The 24231-nt window shown below is 35.2% G+C and overlaps 1 protein-coding gene across 2 annotated transcripts in view; it reads right to left on the reverse strand.

Annotated features, from left to right (window-relative positions):
* LOC131032241 (uncharacterized) overlaps positions 1-24231 on the reverse strand; it is a 65105-nt gene that overhangs the window by 22664 nt on the left and 18210 nt on the right. The window contains exons 5-7 of one of the 2 annotated variants that reach the window (XM_057963193.2): positions 17031-17179; positions 16791-16888; positions 13639-13981 (exon numbers count right to left, since the gene is read on the reverse strand). In XM_057963193.2, coding sequence (XP_057819176.1) covers positions 13923-13981; positions 16791-16888; positions 17031-17179 — 306 coding nt within the window. In that variant the 3' untranslated portion in view covers positions 13639-13922. Of the gene's footprint in view, positions 1-13638; positions 13982-16790; positions 16889-17030; positions 17180-24231 lie in introns of those variants that run through there. The other variant, XM_057963192.1, reaches the window with a different exon arrangement.

Raw genomic sequence — 24231 nt, forward strand, 5'->3', positions numbered from 1 at the left:
CATATGCTAGGATTGCTTAAAGTTCAAACAGCTAATTCCAAGGTTCTTTCAGTGCATGGATGTGACTCAGTTGTTTGATGGGTTTGCTGATAACCCAAGGGGGCCTTACATATGTTGAAGAAACTGATGCAAGCTCAAGGATTTTTTGTACGGATGATTTGCAATGAAAGCTCTAGTTTTGGATCTTTTGGATTTTGAATTATGCGGAAAGTAAATAGGAATAGGGTAGAGAAAAACTAGACTAAAAGTAATCTAATCCTATGAACAAGGAAACGGGATAACTTGCGCAAAATCCAACCACGCTTCGCTTTGCCAGCAACACACAACTACGTGAAGGCGGTGCAATCTTCAGAGCGTGTGTTAAAGATTTTCAAATCATCAAGAGAAACCATCAAATCGAACAATCTCTTCTAATAATCAAAGTTAAACATACACATATAATGGAGGCTCAAGCTAACTTTGCACGGTATGCAACAATCAACTACACACCAAAAGTATGAGCACGAATTTTGCAACAAGCAATCCTATCAAATCCAATTCGTCTAACGGCATGAAAGCAAATCTAATCTATGAAGAGAATGAGACCATGCAAGCTCCGAAACAACACAAGAACACACCAACAATTGAACAATGTATTAAGTGTTTGCTTCAAAAACTCTTAGCAACAATCTCTGACAATAGTCTCTCCTCCTTACAAATGAGGGGGTCACCCCCTTATATAGGCCTCAAGCCATTATTACATACAAAACCCTAATTAGGGTTTGCCCTAAAGATTCCTCACTCAAGGTGCAACAAGGTGGGAATCTCAAATCAATAACCCATCATGTCCATATACAATTAATTCAAAAGTACTAAAATAGCGCCCACTAGCACATTAAATGTGCCCCATGATGTTGATTATGCTCAGAATATAACCGACACCATCATAAATGCCCATCATTCTCCTAGTGACGGCGACATGCACGGAGAATCTGTCATAATGCCATAAATGTGACGGCTGCATGCAAAGAGATGCTTCATTAATTTAGCGTTTGTTGACTCGGCTGCCACTTGGTGGAAAAAACCCTGGAGAGAGAAAACTCGAAGAGGGAGAATCTCTGACTCTGGAAGTATTTTCTTGAAGTTTTTGAACTTGCCTTGCTCTGGAAAAGATTTTCAATGAGTTTTCAACATCTCCTATTTTTTAGGAATTTTGCACAAATTAAAGTTTCAAGTCCAGGAGGAAGAGAATTCTCCTACGAATCCAAATCTGTAAAACTTTTGAAATTTGGATGTGATTTGATGCCCGAGAATGGATTTTTCAAATTTTTCCCTAGGGGGAAATTTCTTGTTATGGAGGAATTCTCCTTTGGAAAGAAATTTTTTCCTTAACCTGAGGAAGGAAATTCTTCATACCTTAGCCAATTTTCATGATTTCCAAGAACTATGTCCTTAAGGAAGAAATTTCAAACACTTAGTCAATTTTTCACCTTTCCTGGAATTTCTTCTTCTTGGGTGCAATTCTTCCCCGATGAAAGAATTCATCTCTTTGTGCACTGTTCATTCTGGCGCCCTCCACAAGGTCGGGGCGGAAATTCCTCCTAAGGAAGGAATTCATTATTTTGTGAATTGTCCATGTGTTCTTTTCAACATCCCTATTTTTTAGGGATCCTCCTCAAATTTAGGAGCCAGGGTCATTGGATGGAGAATTTCATCCCAGTTCCGGATCTATAAAATTTTCCATACTCCGTCGAGATTTGGTGTCTAAAAAATAGCAAATTCAAAAATTTGCCCGAGGGGAATTTTGCTTTTTATTCCTCCTTGACTCCTTGGATTCCATGCCTCAGGCAAAATTTCAACTTTTAGCTTGGGTGGAATTTTGCTAATGCCAGGGATTCATGGATTTTTCCCTCTGTCCTTGCCTTCTTCATTTTGGCCCCTAACTGCAGACTTGGGCGGAATTTTGCTAATGCCAGGGATTCATGGATTTTTCCCTTTGTCCTTGCCTTCTTCATTTTGGTGCATGACTGCAGACTTTGGCGGAATTTTGCTAATGCCAGGGATTCATGGATTTTTCCCTCTGTCCTTGCCTTCTTCATTTTGGCGCCTAACCGCAGACTTGGGCGGAATTTTGCTAATGCCAGGGATTCATGGATTTTTCCCTCTGTCCTTGCCTTCTTCATTTTGCTGCCTGACTGCAAACTTGGGCGGAATTTTGCTAATGCCAGGGATTCGTGGATTTTTCCCTCTGTCCTTGCCTTCTTCATTTTGGGCCTGGCTGCAGACTTGGGCGCAATTTTGCTCTGGCCAAGGATTCACAGATTTTCCTTCTATCCATGGGAATCCCATTTTGGCGCCTGACTCCACATTTGGGCGGATTTTTGCTTTGGCCATGGATTCACGGATTTTTCATCATTTAATCTCCCAGACTTGGAATATTTTGACCTCCTGTGACTTTGAAGTGTCTTCCCGAGCTTTCCATTTTAGGAATGGATTTCCAGCACTTGACCCATTTCTGGCTCTCTTTGTCTACTGTTTGACTTTCCGGAATTAGAAATGTCTGCGAACGTCTAATCCTCGTCGCCTTGTCTGACTGACCCTGCCAGTAATGACTTTCAAAAAATAGAAACCTTCAAGGTGTCAACATTAGATCCCTAGACAGGGTGCAGGAATGACTTACTATAAATAGAAACTTACTAAAAATAGTAAGTTTGATTTTTGGCAAAATGACGTCATTCCAGGACTCGGAAAAATCCCTAAAAAATAGGGACTTTCTAAAAATAGAAAGTTGCTCCGTTTGGGCTCAAATTTTACTGGGAGGTCCCTTGAAGGGTCCTGATTCCAGTCGTATGCTCAATTTTCTCAAAACCCTAACAGGAACCCCTAAAATCTAGGACAAAAGGCAGAAACCCTAAAAAAGGACAAAACAGGCCCTAGACTTCACAAAATTCGCTCGACAAAGAAGCAGATTAACTCTAACTAACCCCTGAACATCCGCAAAGCAAAGAGATTGAAGAGATTGCTACCAACACACAAAAAAAAACCAAGACCAAACAACCAAAAGGGCCTAAAAGCTAGGGGTCCCTATCTCGGATGGGGTGATGTATGATTAGGTCACAATAGGCGGGATCATCGCAGAAAACACATATGGTGTTTCAAGCCAAATTCAGACAAGTCTACAAGCAAGGTTCGTCCAAGCATCACGATGGCCAAAATTTGGCTAAGTATGGGAAGAGCTATTATGACGAAAGCCTAGAGGAATTCTTCTCCGAATTCAAGGCACTTGAAAGAATCTCAAGGCATCAAGAAAGAAAAGTTCTCAGACTTGGTGAAGATATGGAAAAGTTGAATAAATTTGCAACTTCTTGAAGGGTTTCATCTCCTGAAGAAATTTAAAAAACAAGCTCCCAATCAAAATCAGATGGTGACAAGAATTATCGAATTTCCATACTTAGACAATTTCTTCACACAAATTGGAGAATTCAGAGAAGACATCCAACACGCTGAGGTGGCACCTCGTCATCTTCCAGCCAATCAGATTGTTCCAAGTCAGCATGTCCAAGTTCAATGAACCTGACTTATCCAAAAGCTTTTAGAAGGGCACACTTCACAATGCAACAACCTTCTATTTTCATTGTTGGTTCATATTTAGCAAGAAGGACAAGTGTCCCCAAATGTATTGTTCTCATTGGTCAAGGGGTAGTTAGTTTTGGGAAACCCTAATTAGGGTTTTATCTTTCAATCTGGGCCCTTGATCACTGTTTGATCTCGGTCATTCATTGTTTTTTGGAAAACTATATAAGGCTACCTCCTCTCATTTGGAGAGTGTGTGAGGTTTTTGATATATTGTTGCATGAAGGTCATTTTTTTGAATAATACATTGCATGTGCGCTTTCTCTTAAGGCTTTGTAATCTATGTTATTTGAGTGATTAGCATGGTTTCAATTTCCTCAACACATTAATTAGAAGTTAATTTAGATTTGCTTTCAAAGTTGTTAGAGTTGAATGAAGGATTTGATAAGTATTAATTAACAGTGCATCTCCGCTCATACTTTTGGTGAATGGATGATTTCCATTTCACTGTGCAAAGTTAGTCTGAGCCTATCCCATGTGTATGCCAAAACTTCGATCATAAACACAACCCATTGAAGATTGCACCCGCTTTGTGTAGTTGTCCTTAGTGTGGCGAAGCAAAGTGCGGTTTCTCGAGAACACCCAGTTAATACCATCTCCAGAATTTGTAGGTTTAGATCAGTTTTCTTAACCCTATCCCCTTTTCCCCTTTTTGAAAGTCTAAATCCCGAAAAATCCAAAAAAAGAGAGAGCCTGAAATTGACAAATTTATCTAAGTCCAAAAGCTTGAAAGACATTTGTAAACGTAAGTACTCCTTGAGATTTTCAGCATACACTACCCAAGTAGCTATCCCACTAAAGTCGCTTGTTCGCACATATAGACCTTGGAATTAGCAGTGATTTTTCAGGAGAGGATAGAATACCTTTGGGTATCTTATTCTAATGTTTGGTAGATGATAAAACGTACACCAACAGAGTCCAACGCTCACCGAGGGTAGTGCTATTAAAATTCTCAAATAGATCACAGTACATGAACATCCAAGGAAGTTCAACGACTCCAAACAAGTTTATTGACATCAACCATAATTAAATAAAACAAATATACTAAAACTGCTAAGAATTGTGCCTGGCCTGCAGGAAAGATTATTGAATTAACCAAGTTTTCCTCAATGAATCACTAATCTGATCCACATATGCCTCTTGTAGCCTATGTAATTATCAGATCTTTGCTGATAGGTGTGGACAATGGAGATTGGAGTAAATTCAAACCCTTTCCTCAAAGCTGCTATGCTGTTGAAATGTGTTGGAGAGCACAATTGCCAAAAAGCTGATTGTAAAAATGATTGAAAGATGGTCAAAACGAATCCACCTTTGTTCTTTTAATGGCCTCCAACCCTAGTCGTACCAAATAGGGTTTCTTTTATTAAATTTCATTGAGTTTATTAAAATAAACTCTCCTTTAGAGAGTTCAACCCTTTGAGGGTCTTATTCCTCATAACAATCATAGCCACTTTTTAAAAAACAACTTAAAGTGACTAGGTGGGCGCCAAGGGGGTGCTTTATGACTTATTAAGTTTATAACTCTTTATTATAAAGTCACTTTATTAGTGTGTCTAATTTTAGCATAAAAGTGACTTTATGAAAATATAACATAAAGTACTTATAAAATAAGCCATCCAAACCTCGAAAATGGCTAAGTGTGAACCCCTTGCTATCACTGACATCTCCTGTTCACTGAATTCGCCTACAGAGATGAGTAACAGACAAATCTCTGCTACTAAGTGATCAACTAAGAAAGAGGGGACATTACATTTTCTGACCTCTTGTCCACTTTTCTTCCTCCTTTATACCTCCTTAACTCGTTGTCCATGCACCCTTTGTGTGCTAATTCCTCTTCTTACATTGCCCTTTCATTGTTTCATCTATTTCCAATCTTAGTATTGGTTCTCTCTCTCTCTCTCTCTCTCTCTCTCTCTCTCTCTCTCTCTCTCTCTCTCTCTCTCTCTCTCTCTCTCTCACACACACACACACACATAGAGCTCATATTCTAAGTTACACGTTTGCTCCGGGTTCAATGTTTGGGTTTGGGTTCAAGAGTTCAATTTGTGGGTTCGGGTTTGATAGTTCAGTTTGCAAGATCGGGTTCGAGAGTTCAATTCTCAAGTTCGGGTTCAAGTGATCAGATCATGGGCTATTTTTTTTTTTTATCAGTACACACTTTTGAACTAGAGTTATGAATCAGTGAGGCCACAATTGGGGGACCTCATCCCTAGCATGAACACATAACAACCCAAGCCCGCGAGCACACCAACTCAACAAGGACCTAGGCATAGGACCTAGACCCACAAGCATGGTAGCCTAGTAGGGCCACAAAGCCCACAAGCACCCCAACCCAGCAAAGGCCTGGTACAACCATGATTGCCTATGAAATCACTAGATGAACACCTCAACGATTCACAATCTGTGAATACTTGATCAGTGAAGGCACAAGCCTACAATCATAGTAGCCCAGCAAAGATTCGAATCTTGGTGGCAATATCAACAATGCCCCAACTTAATCATCACCTATGCTTGTCGTTAGAGTCCAATTCATGCAACACATTGGTACTTACCTTCAACATGATGCTCAAGCGATGGTAGTCAAGTGATTCCACCCCATCCTATGAGATTGATGATTTCCCAAGCAACTTTCCAATCACTCTAATTAGGGAGGAGCTAAGGAAACACAAACTTCAACAAGGGAGCAGAAAATTGGTCAATGAGCGCCTAAAACGAACCCAAGGATTATGAAAAACTATTGAAATCCTTTGTGGGTTCTACCAAATTCACCTAGGATGAACCCATAGGCTAAATCTCGGACCCTAGTCGTACCCTCGTTGCATCGGACCAATATTTGAACTTGAGTCAGATTGCACCCGAATTGGCAAGGTAACAAGGACAAACCAGTAACTTAGTTCATATTATACACATTTGTTTTATTATATACTTAATTATATTATAATTATTTGATTATCATTTTTAACTCTATAGTATATTTTTATTTTTATTGTTATGTATTTCTGCTTGATTTTTTTTCAATTTTATATTCAGTTATGTAATTACAATTTTACTTATTTTTAGTATTATCTTTTATTATTATTTATTATTTATTATTTTTTAATTATTTATTTTTGTTATTTATATTTATATATTTCTTTACTTTGTTTGCATTATAATTTCCTATTCTTTGGATCTTTTCATTTGCTATTTAATCCTTAATTATCTATGTTATTTATTTTGTTTTTATTATGGCATATTTACTTGTCGGCCTTCCCTACTCCATAGTTTTTTGGTCTCCCTATCTCTATTTATACTAGCTTGCTCCTACAATTTTCTACCTTATTCTTCTCATCCTAACGATGTGTCATGACATATGATCCAAAACATCAATTTTCAAAATATTTCACCATAGTTTAATCCAAAAAATGGTAACAAACTATTATGGACTGGAAACATAATATTTCTGATTTTAATTTTTTTCACACATCCATTCTTAAAACTAACCAAGTTTTGGCAATTATATGGTTTATTGAGACAATATTTTTCATTAGTCCTAGAACAAGTAAAACATTACCAACACCTATTTTACCCTAAGTTGGCACATCTCGAGGAGTCCTATCAACTCCTGCAACATGTTGTGAATCATCTCCAAATGTAGCGTCCCTTGAATGTTTTGTTACATTTGTCAATCTGTCAACATCACCAATCATGTGGTGTGCACAACCTAAATTGATGATCTAAACATCATCATCATTTTGACATATTTAGAAGCATTTGTTGGAAAAGTCATCTTCAATATCCAAATTAACCATCATACTTCCTTGTTTCACTTTTCTCATATCTTTCTTCTTGTTGAAACAATGGCACTCAAAATAGCTAGGATGATTGCAATAATAGCAAACCTTTCCTTTCTTCTACTCACCATTATCCACAACAAGATGCCTTTGCCACTGCAATAAAAAGCATTAATTTAATAATCAGATCTGCACTTTTGATTTCCAAATTATCCCACCTTCAAATGAGTTCTCTTCTCCCTTTCATAACTCATATTTGGGGGAGTCACAACTTATAATTACATGCCTTTTGACCATTCATTAACTTTAATCAGATTTTGATTATATTTTTTTATATTTTTATTTTATTTTTATTTTTTGTTCTTTTATATTTTAGTTTTATTATTATTATTTATTATTAAATTATATTTCAAAGTGGGGACATTACATTCCGCCCCACCCAAGATTGTTTGTCCTCAAGCAATGATCATGGAGTGTTCAAAATGACTTGCAATATGAAATGGCTTTGGAAATACACATGGAATAAACATGCTGAAAACATATCAAGCATGAACAAAACATGGAGCATACACATGGATATATGCAAACACAGAGCATGCACACAAATACATGCATTGTTAGATTCCTTCTTATTGACTAGGATGATTCATTGATTTGTGTTTACCCAGCAGGATGGCAAGAGCAAAGCTCTAATACCAATTGTAGTGTCCCCTATTAGGACACTGCCAATTTCCCAATAAACAATACCCATTACTCAATATTATCATACCTTAAACTAATTTATTAAGCTAATGACCATATTTATCCATAATACGATTGATCGTGGCTATATTCAAGCCCCAATTCTTACTCCCTTCCTAATCCTCAACCCTAGATGGGGAAAACTTGTCTAGGGCGCGCTGACACCACCTCAATAATTGGGCCTAGGTTTTAGGTGTTAATTTTAGGATAAAAAATGTAAGCAGTTAGAAAATGCAACACATAAGACAATGAACACGATGTTTACCTTGGGAAAACCCTCCTACTCGAGGGAGAAAAACCCAGCAAATAATCTCTTATATATCATATAAAGAAGTGCAGAATTCTGCATACAACAATCAGGCCTTATACAGGGCCAAGTCTCATACAACGATATATATGTCTCTTCTCTTGAATGAATGATTATACTTCTTGAAGAATTCGATCTGCTGCTAGAAGGATGTGAACTTCTGCTGCTGCTTAGGAGAGGTGAACTTGAGAGAATGAATTGATGCACAAATGAGAGGACTTGATCTTCCTTAAATACATAACTAGGCAAGGATGCGAACTTGAGTGGACTCAATCTGCTGCTAGAAGGATGCGAACTTCTGCTGCTGCTTAGGAGAGGTGAACTTGAGAGAATGAATTGATGCACAAATGAGAGGACTTGATCTTCCTTAAATACATAACTAGGCAACCTCTTCTCTAGGTTGGCCCCCTAGAGAAAATACAAGATATAAAATATTAATTGCCCATCAAGGCCAACCTTCCTTGAAAAACATTTCATTTAATTTTATTTAGAACGTGAAGGCCAACTTGCCTTTAATTAAGAGAGAATAGCTCCCGAAGCTATAAAACACTAACACTCCCTCTTAGCTAGGGAGGTATTTTCCAGATATCCTCGTCATGGAGTCTCTCAACATGATGCCCATAATGGCTACACCCATTTGTCAAAAAAACACATCTCAATCTTAGAGATGTACAAGAGTTCATCACGGAGTCTCTCAACGTGATGTCGTCATGGAGTCTCTCAACATGACATCCACAATGGCTACTGCCATGTGTGGAAGGAAACACATGTACAAGTGTCCATCACGAAGTCTCTCAACGTGATGTCATCATGGAGTCTCTCAACATGACGTCCACCATGGCTACTCCCATGTGTGGAAAGAAACACAAGTAAAAGGGTTCATGACGGAGTCTCTCAACGTGATGTCGTCATGGAGTCTCTCAACATGACGTCTTATCTCAGTCTCAGAGATGAACAAAGGCTTGCACCTCATATTTCTCCATCTTAGAGAAATATACACTGCAAGGGCTTTCACCTCATATTTCTCCGTCTCAGAGAAATATACACTACAAGGAATCTTCATGATGAATTAATCAACAAAACAAAAGTATAAGATTTTTTGAAAAAACCGGGAAAAAATCGGCAAAAAATTAGATATACAAAAAAATGTAGAAAATTGTACAAAAACAATCAAAAACTACTTGATTAATATATTTAAGGGTATTTCCATAGCATAGACATATTGTAAGCAAATAAAACAGAGACTTCAACACATGAATTGTTGAAAATAAATTTTTGTTGTTTTTATTCATATCGCTGATTACATTGAGACAACATACCACAACATAAATAATAAGTAGATCGTGTCAAAGTATCAATTACAAAATAGTTTGTGACATTGTACAAAGTGAACCTTCCAAAAAATCAAATGTAGCCAATGACATGCTATAGGGTAGGAAGCCTGGTGAGAGCATGTCCTAGTTGGTTTAATAATATTTATTTATTTTAAGATATATTATTGTAATATATCTTAAATTTAAAAAAAAATTGTAATTTATCTAATATTATAGTAATATTACAAATCAAAGAAGCGTTAATCTTTTCGGAAAAAATCGACAAACCAAAAGTACAAGAATCCGATTTTTAAAAAAAATTATAATAATTTATTATTATTATTATATTATTAATGATATAATTATAATACTATAGTATAACGTTTTTAAATATATTGTAAAAATTATATATTATTAATAAAATATATCAAGTGGCATTGCCACCTTGCCAAAGAAAAAAATACTATAGTATAATTATAATATTATATGAATATATTATTATAATATAATTATATTATATATTATATTATATTATTATATTAATATATTAATAAATTATAATTACTATATAATAATATATAGTATTATTATAATAGTATATATAATATTATATTAAAACATTTATTATAATGATATATTATAGTCTATGTTACAGAAAAAAAATTCAAAAAAAAAGTGATTAAATTTGTCAATATAAATTTGATTTTTTAAATATAAGTAATAAATCAAAATAAATAAAATAATTTAATGTAAAATCTGAATATATTGTAATAAATTTAGTAACATTGTAATATAAATATGTTTAAAATTTTAATTTAGATATTATTAATATATTAAATTTTATGTATTAAATGATAAATATATTATAATTAAATATTTAATTTAAATATTTTATCTTGTTAAATAACGTATTCATTAAAATATAAATATATAAATGACGTATTGAAATTTATAGTTTAAATAAGAAATAAATTGTTTGAAACAAAATATAAATTAAATTTTAAATAAAAATAGATTTGATTCATGTTAAGATACATTTGTCTCCTAATCAATTTAGTTTAAGTCATAAGTATATTGAAATAGATTAATTATGGTTAAAACAGACCTAAACCTCGTAGGAGACATTACAATTGCTATCAGAGCTTTGATCTTGCCATCCTGCAGAGTAAAGATGAATCAATGAATTATTCTAGTCAATAACAAGGAATCTAATAATACATGTATTTGGGTGTACACTCCATGTTTGGTTCATGTCTGATATGTTTCCAGCATGTTTATTCTATGTGTGTTTCCAAAGCCATTTCATAGTGGAAGCCATTTTGAACACTCCATGATCATTGCTTGAGGACAAGCAATCTTGGATGGAGCGGACTTTAGTGTCCCCACTTTGAAATCTAATTTAATACTAAATAATAATAATAAAATTAAAATACGAAAGAATAAAAAATTAAAAAAATTAAAATATAAAAGAAAATAATTAAATATAATTAAAATTTGATTAAACTTAATGACTGTCAAAAGGCATGAAATGATAAGTTGTGACTCCCCCAAATATGAGGTATAAAAGGGAGAAGAGAACTCATTTGAAGAGAGGATAATTGGGAATCAGAAGTGCAGATCTGATTGTGAAAGGCTGTGTCCCTTTCAAAGGGCAGAAATAATGAAGAGTTGCACTCTTTCAAAGGGTGCTAATGGTGAAAGGGTGCGTCTCTTGCCAAAGGGCATACATGATTAAGAGTTGTAACCTCTCCCTAACATTGAGAGATATAAAGGAAAGGAATCAAAAGCATCCAATGACACCACCATCGATCAGATCAGATCAAAACTGTTATTAAATTACAGGCAGTAACATCCTCGTTCTTGGTGGTATGCATGGTGATGTGTTTAATATGTATGCTTAATAGAAGCCTGATAATGTTCTTATGCAGAATTTAATAGTAATATTAATATATAATGTTTGATCAGACAAATAACAATATTAGAATGTAAATCAGAAAGAACTCTTAAGTTAATAATAGTAAGAAGAATATGTTTATATATAATTTATGTTACTACTGTCAGTATTTAAGAAGTTGAGGATTGAGTTGTTTCCAAAGAGGGGCAGTCTAAATCCAATCAATAGGATGTTTCCCAAGATAGGGTAACAATCAGTGTCCCGTAAACTTTGAGGGCATGGTCCCAAGATAGGGTAAAGGCTTGGATCAGTAAACTTTGAGGGAGCCCAATTGTATTTTGGTCTTAAGCACTTTGGTAACATAGACATCCTCTTCTTCCTTAGAACTGAAGTAGTAACAAAGGTTGACACTTGCATTAAGAATTATGGATGATAAAATTAATTATTTAGTATGATAGAATTAATTATCTAGTATGGTAGATGAACAATTTACTTATTAATAATTGATAAATTAATTGAACTATGGAATATCACCGATTTGATTCATGTTAAGATAGATTTGTTTCCTAATCAATTTAATTTAAGTCATAAGTATATTGAAAGAGATTAGTTATGGTTAAAACAGACCTAAACCTAGTAGGGAACATTACATCATCCAAGAATGCATCATATTCTTTAGAGGAAATCAAAATTAGCAAATGTAGTCAAATCGCATGTATTTAAAAGCCAAATTGTTGGTGAACAAGTAACTCACAGATTGGAAGAAGACATAGAGCCTACCTTGACAAGGTCAATAATTGAGTCTTTCTTCAATGTTACAACCCTCTACTTATCCTATCGTAACAGTGACTTATGTTACTTATTGTAACTAAGGTTAGGAAATAAGCCTTATTCACGCAAAAATGATGAAAATTCTAACCAAATATGGTTTATTGTTTTCAAAACCATTGTATTTCAAGAAGGTGGTCAGGGGGTAGTTATCAAGTTAGTTACTAGGTAGTTATCCTGTGAAGCCTATAAATGCAAGGCAATTTGTAATGTAAAAGGAGACTTTTACTAAAGGGAAACTCTGGAGAAATTCTTAAAGAAACACATTGAAAACCCCTTTGTAATTGTTATCAATCATGAAATCCTCTTTGGTATTCGTAGGTTTGCCAATAGAATTTTTGTTATTCATCTTCCTTTAGTTTTGTCTTGTTCCCTTTTGTACTTTTAGGTTATAAGTACACAAAAATCCTTAAAAACCCCATCATATGAGAGAGCTGCCCCTCTCAAACGAAGAGGAAGATTGTAGTTTCATAGCAATCTCTCCAACCGTTGAAACGGTTGTCACAGCTCTTTGGGCAAATAGGGTCAGTTTTGGAGAAACAATCGCAGCGACAAATCTATTTAGCAACAGTGGGATATCTTATTGTAGTTACATTGTTTTTATCTGATGATGTCATTCTCCAAAGCTGTTAACGCAAATCAGCTTTATTAGATGACACCCAATATATTATTTGCCATTCTACAGAACTTTTAAAAAAATGCTAGCCCACCAGATATTATTCCTAAATCCATATTATATTAAAGAAAAAACATAATAATAATCTTTGTATGAGCTTTCCATTTCTTTAAGATGGCAAAGCCTTTAGTTTTCACAGGCAAGCATTATTTTAACATGTATCCATTAATGCATTCTGTAGAATATTTTCATATATTGAGTTTCATCAACCCACTTTCCCCGCATACATATTCAATTCATGGGCCTTGTATTTTTTTGTTCTCGTGGCTACTTTGCTTTAATATTAATTAATGCCAAAGCTTTATATGTCAATCGATGGCCTCTATTTAGAATCATGAATTTATTGCCTTCAATTACAAGCTCACAGTAATGTTGCTTGCTTCAAAACAGATTTGTTGTAGAAAAGAAATTCTCACATCCTTTTAGATATAGCAATGATCCCTAAGATCAACATACAACCTTTCTCTAGAAACAATTTTAAAAATTGGAGAGCTTTAAATAGATTTACTCCATATATTATTTAGGGGTCCAAATATCATTTAATTAGGCGAAATATATAGACAAATGTGCCTCTTCATTACAAATACATCTCTATGTGACAAATGATTAGGAATTTGATGAATAGAATTACATTTCCAGTACTGTGATCCATCATCAAGATTCTATGTTACCAAGTTTGCCCCCTAAGACCCCCATTACTTAGTTCAAACACGAACAAGTCCACGTCTAAGGACGGGTTCCCTGCAGTCTGCCTTGGGCACGGCATGGCCCAAGTATGCTATAGATGTAGCCAAGTGATACTCGGGTTGCTTGAGCAGTACCCTAGGAGATCCATAGCTGCAAAAAATTGATAAATACAAAAAAATTTAAGCTATAGAATTATTTTTCCCTAATTAATATAGAGTTTCTTTCTCATGAATAAATGAGCATGATTTATTTTTCCCATCTCACTTCATCTTCATATTTTAGCATCAAAGTCACTTAAATGTCCTTTTTATTCTTAACCATCTCCTTCATACGAACCTTTGTTTGACATTTTTCTATGTCTATCAAGCTCAAGGGAGAAATTTCTCTTTCAATGTCAATAATTACAAATAACATTTATTCAATTGAATTTAGTTTTCCCAATATTCCCACCTAACATTAGGTAACTCTACATGTTTGAGAGGCAAGAGGAGTGGGGGGGCTTAGTATGACTAACTAAACCTAGTTCTTTGAAGTATGTTATTTTGGAGAAAGATTTGATCAAGTAGCCCCATAAAAAGAAATAATCAAGGAAAGATGCCAAAGACAGAAAATGCCACCTGCTTGCTTTTATTCATAATTTTATATCATATATAACATATTTATGTTTTATTTTCCATTAAGGACAAAATATATTGGTTGAGAGAAATGGTTGTTTGGCTGACCACCAAGGCTAAAGTACTTTCTTGGCCAAGATTTCTCATAGACCTTGTGCCTATGCTAAGCATATATATGGGGATTTGGGCCTTGAAGTGCATGCTATGCAAGTTTGAGGACAGAACCCTTGTTTGTGGCTTGGATTTGGGTGAGATCCTTACTTAAATCCCTCTATAATTCTTGAAAAAAATTACATTTATTTTTATTTCTATATAATTTTTATTTTTAATTAACAATGGGAGCCCCACCCAAGAAAAGAAATGTTTTTAAAAGTATAACTACCCTTAGCAATCAACAATGAAAGAATAATTCAAAAAAGCCAACTAGTTGCAATCATTACAATCACAATGCTACCACCATCAAACGAACATGAACCAACAAAAAGACACAAAACATATATAGCCGCAGCCTGCAAGAACTAGCAACACCCTAAAAAGCAAAAACGAAACAAAACACGATACTACTTAACAGACACCTACCTACCAATATTTCCTTCAAGCATGCTCCAACCCTCTAGTTCCTATATAGGAGTAGAATCAAAACCTTTCCCACTTGAAGCAGAAGTAACAAGAGTCAAGACATTCAGGGAGAGAAATTTAAGGCCATAGAAACTTTAATAGCACTTTTGTGCTCTAATCACCTTCCCTACATCAAAGGACAGAAGAGTAAAGGTGCTTGAGACTTCCAAGTGCACTTAGTGACTGTTACCATGACAAATTCTACAACCTTCTCCTTGTCCACACAATAAATTTTGATCTCCTACAACTCTACTAAACGTGAGATAGCTCCTTGTCACCAATTGGCACATCATTAAAAGGAGTACTCAAAGCCACCACATTTCCCACACCCTTAGATGCCTTTGGAAAATAATACAACATTTCAAATCCTTGTAATGGATAGGCAATAGAAGATACATCAACCATAGACTGTGCATTGTATTAGCAATCACTTCCACCAACTCCATAAGAAAGTCCTCTTAGATGATAGTCTTTGAAAAGTCCCTGCAACACCCATCCTAGGCTCTTAAGGCATTATCTTGATAGAAGATAATGCCACTAGCTCTTGTTAATTAAAAATAGAACAAAGGAATTTGTTTGAAACATGACTACATGGATAAGAATCACACAGCTTCAGTGTCTTCATCGAGTCATCATAAGACACATTAAACCAAATATAAAAAACCAACAACAAACACCTAGCAGACCAAATCCATGCACCAAAGGGTGAACAAGTCAATGGAACATACACTAATAACCATCAAAGTATCATTATAACAAAAGCTAACAAATTAACACACAACCTGCACAAAAGAACAATTAAATCCTCCTTAGTGTCACCCTTCGAAAACAAGTTCACCACAAACCATAATAAAAACACACTTGAGCTTGGTAATAGAGGCATGTGCCCAAACAAAATAAATGTCCAAAAGGATTAAGGGGGCTTAAAAAAAATTAAAAATCAAATCCCCACTAAGAATTTGTGTGCTTTCTATAAAGAAGGGGGTTTAAGATTCTTGATCCACCCCACAATTAGCCAAAACGCCAGCTGGAAAATTGGAAGCCTAACAACAATGAGAGAAAACAACTTATTTAAAACCAAGACATAAAGTTTGGGCTTCCTTCAAAAATCTCCTTTGTTGCCAGCTTGGATAAGTCTTTTCTAAGACTATTAATCACCACCAAGGAAATGCCTTCAACCACTAAACACTAGATTCCTAGAGAGGAAAAATGCAATCCCAGCAACAAGACCTTCCCATTCAACATCATAAATAGTTCGATGTTCCAAAAAAAGAGAGCCACTTTCCAAGATCATATCTATTTGCCTAATGTGTTACAATTGTATCTTAAATTACTTTGTTTTGTCAGGTAGGAGCACTAGTTTCTTACATGAGATGCACTTTAATTCATCCTTTACATGCAAAGCATCTCTAAGTAAAACATGTACTTCTTAGGCTTGAACAAATGTTTCTCACCCATCCCAACTTGTTTAAGATTCTGAGCAGCTGATCAACAGTAGTCCTAGCAATTTTATTATCTCCAAATATTTAAATACATATGACTAGAACAAAGTTTATAGGAATGTTAAGCTCTTAAAATTTACTATTATCACAATTCCAAGGACTTATGTACATTATGTGCACCCTTTCATGAACACAAAGAATTAGGTATACTGAAAAGAAAATTAAATTATTCATTCATTAGTGCATACATGAACAAATTGCAAGGTCTGCAAATGTACATCTTACCAGCCATTGCACGTCGTAAATCCCCATATCGTGTACTTGTCCAAACTCCACGACGTAATCGATGTTCTGCAGCCTTTGCATTGGCAAGCTCAACCCCACTAAATAACCATGCAACCAAATGTAAATCATGAGACAAAAATATCAATAAGATAAATAATATGTCAAGTAGAAAAAAAGATTGGAAAAGTCGCAAGAAAATTTGTATTACAACTTTTCTAAAGCATGATCTAGAAATTTTACCTCAAACTAGATTCAAATGCACTTTCTGAATTCAGAATGCTTGGACCAACCCCACAATTTGCAGCATATACAGCCCTCAAGAATAAACTTCCACTAACATTTGGTTCATATTGAAATGGCCAGAAAAATTCTTTAAGATTTCCTAGAATCTGCAATGGTCAAAGATTTTAATCTCAATTCCCTCTTTTCTTTCTTGTAAAATTTTGGGAAAAATTCTATTATAAGTTTCAAGTCCTAGAATTAAAAAGAATCCTTCACACTAGGAAATAAACTGTCTGACTCTAAACCATTGTGGCTTCCACTTCTAATAAAGATATGCATAATATTATACATATCATAGAGGCAAAAATCTTTTGTAAACAAAAGCAGGGAAGGATAAAGACTAGTAACAAGCAGGTCTTACATGGGAAAATAAATACAATATTTATCATGGAAAATGCAAATATTTATCATCGATCTTTTTCTTGTTATGCCATGGAAGTCTCGTCACTTTTCATTGTGCCCTCAAAACAATTCAACAAGCATACATCACAAGGGTAATGAATGACTTCCAAATGATACTAGTAATGGTGCCAGAAACTTGATCCAGAAGCAATAAGTTGGTCTGCAACATTTTGCATGCTCATTTTCAATACTGGTGGATATGCATTTATAAATCTTTATTATTGTCAGGACTGGAGTATTGTTTGGAATTTAATGAAATGAAATGTGCTGATAAATTGATAGAAGTACACAGGAACTCACACAGATATCCATTTTCATATCATTTGACAGTTTACAGTTTTTTGATTAAGGATTTAGTTGAGTTTGTTGGACAACATCATCTCTATCTTCAAGAACTAATCAAATTTTCCAGTCTGATAGTAATAAAATTTCAAAAGTACAAATATTTTGAAATTTTCTACAAAAATGATCTTTAAATACATAGAGATGTTTTTCCACTATTTAAAATTAATCTTGGATTCTCAAAATCTTTATCATCTAACAGATATTTTATAGATAATATGAATTAGACAATCTTTTGATCAAACAGTTAGCATAAAGTGTACTTTTTCTGTCTCTAAGGAAAACATCCTCTGCAGTTTTTGAGCATGCTCATTTTCAATACTGGTGGATATGCATTTATAAATCTTTTTTATTGTCAGGACTGAAGTATTGTTTGGAATTTAATGAAATGAAATGTGCTGAAAAATTGATAGAAGTACACAGGAACTCACACAGATATCCATTTTCATATCATTTGACGGTTTACAGTTTTTTGATTAAGGATTTAGTTGAGCTTGTTGGACGACGTCATCTCTATCTTCAAGAACTAATCAAATTTTCCAGTCTGATAGTAATAAAATTTCAAAAGTACAAATATTTTGAAATTTTCTACAAAAATGATCTTTAAATACATAGAGATGTTTTTCCACTACTTAAAATTAATCTTGGCTTCTCAAAATCTTTATCATCTAACAGATATTTTATAGATAATACGAACTAGATGATCTTTTGATCAAAAAGTTAGCATAAAGTGTACTTTTGCTGTCTGTAAGGAAAACATACTCTGCAGTTTTTGAGCATGTTTTTATATTTAATTCTTAATTGCTGCCTCAGAAATTAAATATTCATCCTTCGCTTTGATTTAAAATTAAATTTAAATTTCTGAAGCTTTATGGAAAGGAAAAGTCATCCTTCTTTAGGTTTATCACCCTCGTGATAGATCCAGCAATATGCTCAGCATCAGCATTAAACATACATTCATAATCATCAAAGGTGCCATCCTCTGCACCACCTTTTGAGATGGCACTAGGTGAAGCCAGCCTTGGGACACTCAAACGTCAACTCATGCAGATATGCCAAAGCACGACAGAGGTGAACTAACAATGAATTATTGGACTATAAACTGTCTCGGTTCGTCCAAAATTTTCTGTCTTTCTTGACAGGAAATGTATAAATCTGTAATATCTTTGAGGGGTTGACTTCCTATTCAAGCAGTTCTATCATAGCAATTTATGTCTGCTCTCATGGAGTTTCATACAGAAATTGAATGACAGTATTTTGCTTCAAAATTGAAGTACAGAAGCAGAATATGTTGCATTAACAGGTATACAATAGTTTGGCTAAGAAGAATTTTGGAGGATCTAGAAGAAGAACAAATAAATCCCACAGTGATATTTTGAAATCCAATATTTCATGCAAGGAAAAAAGACATTCAAGTTGAAGCACAATTATGTACGAGTGTACAAGAGAAGAAAATAGAAATTTTGATGTCAAATAGCAAAATGCTGCTGAATTTTAAAAATGTCAACGAAGACGAACTACTAATGCTGACAAAGTCAAATTGTTACTGCTGAAGATAACAAAAAGTTGTTGCTGAAGATGACAGACAATTGTTGGTAAAGATAATAGATTGTTGTTGACAAAGAGGACAAACAGTCACTGGCAAAGATAACAACAAATGCTACTGAAGACATTTTTATGCATTCTATAGTTGACTAGAATATTGGTGCAGTTGAGAAAGGCAAATTCTGTTTTAAGCTAAGTTGCCAGTTGTGGTATGGGATCGGGTGCAGGTACGGAATATGGGTATGCCGGTACAGAAAAAAAAATTCCTTGGGTATGGTACATTTAGGTACGGCTGTATTATACATATACATACAAAAAATTTACAAAATATACTACAATTCGTTGGTTGTGCATAGATTATGGTCGAGGCATCTATAAGCCTCTTATCTCTGCTGATAAATACGGAATCTCGATCCAGCATCACAAGAATTCATTATCTAGAATCAAAAAAGCTCAGCTGCTATCACCCTGCAGAAGTGGCAAAAGATGTAACCAATCTGTTTCAGGAACAGTTACAACTCAATCTCATTAAAAAAATCTGTCAAAGAGGGCTGAAATCTCAATCCAACATCAATGGTAGTTTTTTTTATTGTTTTTGGTGTCTACAAGGTGTTGGTGCCTGTAAAAGCGCCTGGGAATGCCCACATGAGCGTCCAGGGAACACCTGGGGCACTCCCATGAGCATTCCAAAACCCGATCATTCCCAGAGCGGGTACGGGACCCAGATTCAAAGAACCCAGTGACTTATGTTTTAGGCAATATTTTCCAGCAATCCATGTTTATGTTTATAATAAGTTTTTTTTTTTTTTGAAGATATTTTTAATGGGTCAATATGTTGTTTTATTCACCCAAATCTTGGTTTTATTTTTAGTTTAATCACCCAATTGTAAAACTATATGTAAGGCAACTTATTTTTAAGATTGTTTTGATTCTTTTTGTCAATTGTTTTTAGGAGACCAAATTATATATTAGACACATTGTTTCAGTTGTTTGTAAGAAGTTTTGGAATAAAAAATCAAGACTCAAGGATATCAATTTCAGAATAAAAGAACTTTCTTTGGTGTGATAATTTCTAAGCAGCCTGTCCCATAGGAAATTTTCTAACAAGAAGTACCCAGAAAATCCTTAGAGCAATATGTGAACAGGAAAATACCATGGGATTGGGTACAGAGGGAAGGCAAAGCAAAGAGGAAGATGGAGGATCCAGGGGCAGAGAAACATGCCCAGGGATCATAGTTTGCAGACTATTCGATATCCATCTAACACATTATCAACAATTAGCAGTAGTTACTTGTATATTAGATTTTTGTGGACTGTATGCCCCATACAAGCATCAAAAGGCTCTGCAAAAATTGGAATACTTCTATGTAAATTCCAGGTCAATGCAATATCAACAAACTTTACGTCAATATAGCAAACCCCACGCATCAACATGATCCTAAATGCCATTGACAAAGATCACAACCAACAAGAAAAGGAGAGATTAATGAGATGCAATGGTTTTGAATCAACCTTTTGAAGAATCTATGTAATTCTAAAAAACAAGTATTGCCTTCGATCGTGTTGTGTATTTCAATAGAACATGTTAGTTATTACTATTAGCAATGTCTTTTATGGACTATTCTGGCCCCCATCCAATAATCTTAAGACAAGTCTTAGGATATACTGATCTTACATTTGAATAACCACAATCCAAGTAGAGACGAGAATTTGCTGGTAAGTGTCTGTTGAGCTGCTGTTCACTTGGACCAGCTAGGGCTTGAACCTAGGACCATTCAATTGCTGCTGGAGTGCTCTACCAACTGAGCTACTGGCCCGTCTATGGCCAGCCCATCATCAGACCAGGTGTGGCTTATTTCGAAAAACCCCCCCTTAAGCCACACTGCAGGTTCTTAGGGCTCTTAGCCTGGCTCTGATACCACTTGTTGAGCTTACAGCTCATATGGACCAGCTAGGACTTGAACCTAGGACCTTCCATTTGCTGCTGGAGTGCTCTACCAACTGAGCTACTGGCCCATCTATGGCCAGCCCATCATCAGTCCAGATGTGGCTTATTTCCAACAGTGTCAACATCCTATGTGTCAGGTAATTACATTCTGAAAGACTGCCACTGGTCATAATAAGTATTCCTGCTAGATGTGAGATGACACCAAATTAAAAAACCTAAAACATTAGCCCTTCATTTATGGGGCCAGCCCATCATCAGACCGGGTGTGGCTTATTTCCAACACCCCCACTTAAGCCACACTACAGGTTCTTAGGGCTCTTAGCCTGGCTCTGATACCACTTGTTGAGCTTACAGCTCATATGGACCAGCTAGGACTTGAACCTAGGACCTTCCATTTGCTGCTGGAGTGCTCTACCAACTGAGCTACTGGCCCATCTATGGCCAGCCCATCATCAGTCCAGATGTGGCTTATTTCCAACAGTGTCAACATCCTATGTGTCAGGTAATTACATTCTGAAAGACTGTCACTGGTCATAATAAGTATTCCTGCTAGATGTGAGATGACACCAAATTAAAAAACCTAAAACATTAGCCCTTCATTTATGGACAAGTGAAAATAGCTAATAAGGAATCATAGTGGTGTAATTTAAGAGCCGAGCTGAACATAACTTATTACAAGTACCAAAAAAGGAATTGGGACAGAAAGAGTACAAGATCTTGTGGCACATTTCTTGGCTGCTAATTGTAGCTATGGTACCAGAAAATTGTTATCTGAAATTGATCTTGGAAGGAAATTAATTTTAAGATATTTCAACAGGGTTAGCTTCTCAATCCAAATTAAATTTTGGATGATTAAGTAGATGTGATTGATACTATTGTTTCTCCATAGAAAAACTCCTTGATACTATAAAGTGATCTTGCTGATGTTAATGAGAAAGGTGTTAATATCCTGCCTAACACTGATTAGGATGAAGGAATCAAAGTTAGGCTTGCAAAGGAAAATTTAATCGTCAGTAATATTTTGAGCAGGGATGAAATTGTAATTAACTCAGATGACGAATTATGCCCAATAGTGACACTGTAGTTTTGATAGGTCTGGTCGTATGTGCTTATGATTTCAGTAGGCCTGCTGTAGTTTAGAATTAAACTGAATTTAATAAATTAACTTCTGGATTAGACCATGTAGATTTTTATTGCCAATGTTTCGGATCAAACTCTATGATCCATCATCAGGTCATAAAGCAAATAGCTAGAGAAGAGAAATGTAAGGATGTTAGCAGACCCAACAGAATAAATAGAGAAAGGTCAAAGAACAATGGCACAGAAACGTAAGAGGTAGGGTTTAGAAGGGAAGGAAAACTAAGAAAAGCAAAGACCAATGGATAAAAGGGAAGGGGGAAACCAAAAAAGAGGAAGAGAGAATAAAAATGAAATAAAAAGCACAAAAAGAAAAGAGCTAAAGTCCCATAAAAAATCTACACGGTCTGCTAACATCCTTACATTTCTCTTCTCTAGCTATTTGCTTTATTCCCTGATGATGGATCCTAGAGTTTGATCCAAAACGTTGGCAATAAAAATCTAAACGGTCTAATCCAGAATTAAATTTATTGAATCATTATGGACTGTGGAAACTTCATGAATTTAAACTGAGTTTTTTTATCTTGATAAAGCAGCAGCATTAGGGACAATGTTGGAATACACTTACAAACAGGTGTTTCAGATGGGCCTAGTAGTTGATTTATATAGTCATACAATCTTAAAATTTATTGAAAAAAGAAGCAAAATCCATTTGGGTTCACTTCAAAGTTCAAACTGTGGTTCCTCATGGAAGCAACCCCTGAAAACAATTGCCGTCTCTGGAGATAAGGAAATTTCTGAGAAACTAGAATGGCAGGGAAATTTCCCTCCATTGTGCCCCCACTGCAGCTAACAAGTGGGAGATGTCTACAGGACATCTCCCTCAAAAAGGAGACATTTATGGGGTACCCACCTTTCTTCAGATGAACTTCTTGTCTGGAGAATTTTCTTGCTTTTTCATCTTGGAGATACAAACTTTTCATTTTGAAAACAAGAACCTCATTGTCATGACCTGACTGACCTAATCCTAGATCAACTTTCCAGAAAAGCCTAAAAAAGCAAAAAAGCAAAAAGCAGGTGAAAAAGTTACTTCCCCGATTTGTCCCAAAGTGCCAAAAATGAAAAAAGCAAAAAGCAGATTTCCACAAAAATAGGAAGTTGTCAGAATTGACCTCAAGCAGTTGCGATTTTCATCCTTTGGCTTTGCCTTAGCACTTTTGTGATGTCAAAAAAGCCCATTTGATCAAGATTGGTCCAATTGACCCGAGGACTTAGAAAAAACTCTTGAAAACCCCTAACTCTAGACTTGCAAAGATTGATGACTCAAAAACCCTAAAAAGTGAAAAAAAATTGGTGGTCCCCATTTGCAACGGGGCGATGTGTGAAAAAAGGTCACAACACCTCCCAAATTGGGGCAGTGAGGGGATACTGCGATGTCCCCAAGACCCTCAAGAAACTCAACCAGGTACCTTGAACATCCCAGAAATTTGCAACCATCCTCCACATATGGCATTTAAAAAGTACTTTAAAAAAAAACATTTTTAAAAAATTTGGGCCACTAACCCTAATCCTAATAGTCTAATAGGCCCCACTCACACCCTAAACACTCAAAAAATCTATTAAAATTGCATAGCCCTCATCATTTATACCAGTTAGATTTTTCAACTTTATTGTTAGTTTTTTGAGAAGTAAACATTTGATTTGATATACTGAAATAGTGAGGACTTCATGCTGGAGAAAACATAATGATAAAATTATGAAAATGGCATGCACCATGAAGGTCAGTGTGGTGTCCAAGCTAGTACCCCCAAACCCTATGAGAGCACTACCCCTTGACCTCCTAGG

Source organism: Cryptomeria japonica, chromosome 10, assembly GCF_030272615.1.
Source record: "Cryptomeria japonica chromosome 10, Sugi_1.0, whole genome shotgun sequence".
Classification (NCBI taxonomy): domain Eukaryota; kingdom Viridiplantae; phylum Streptophyta; class Pinopsida; order Cupressales; family Cupressaceae; genus Cryptomeria; species Cryptomeria japonica.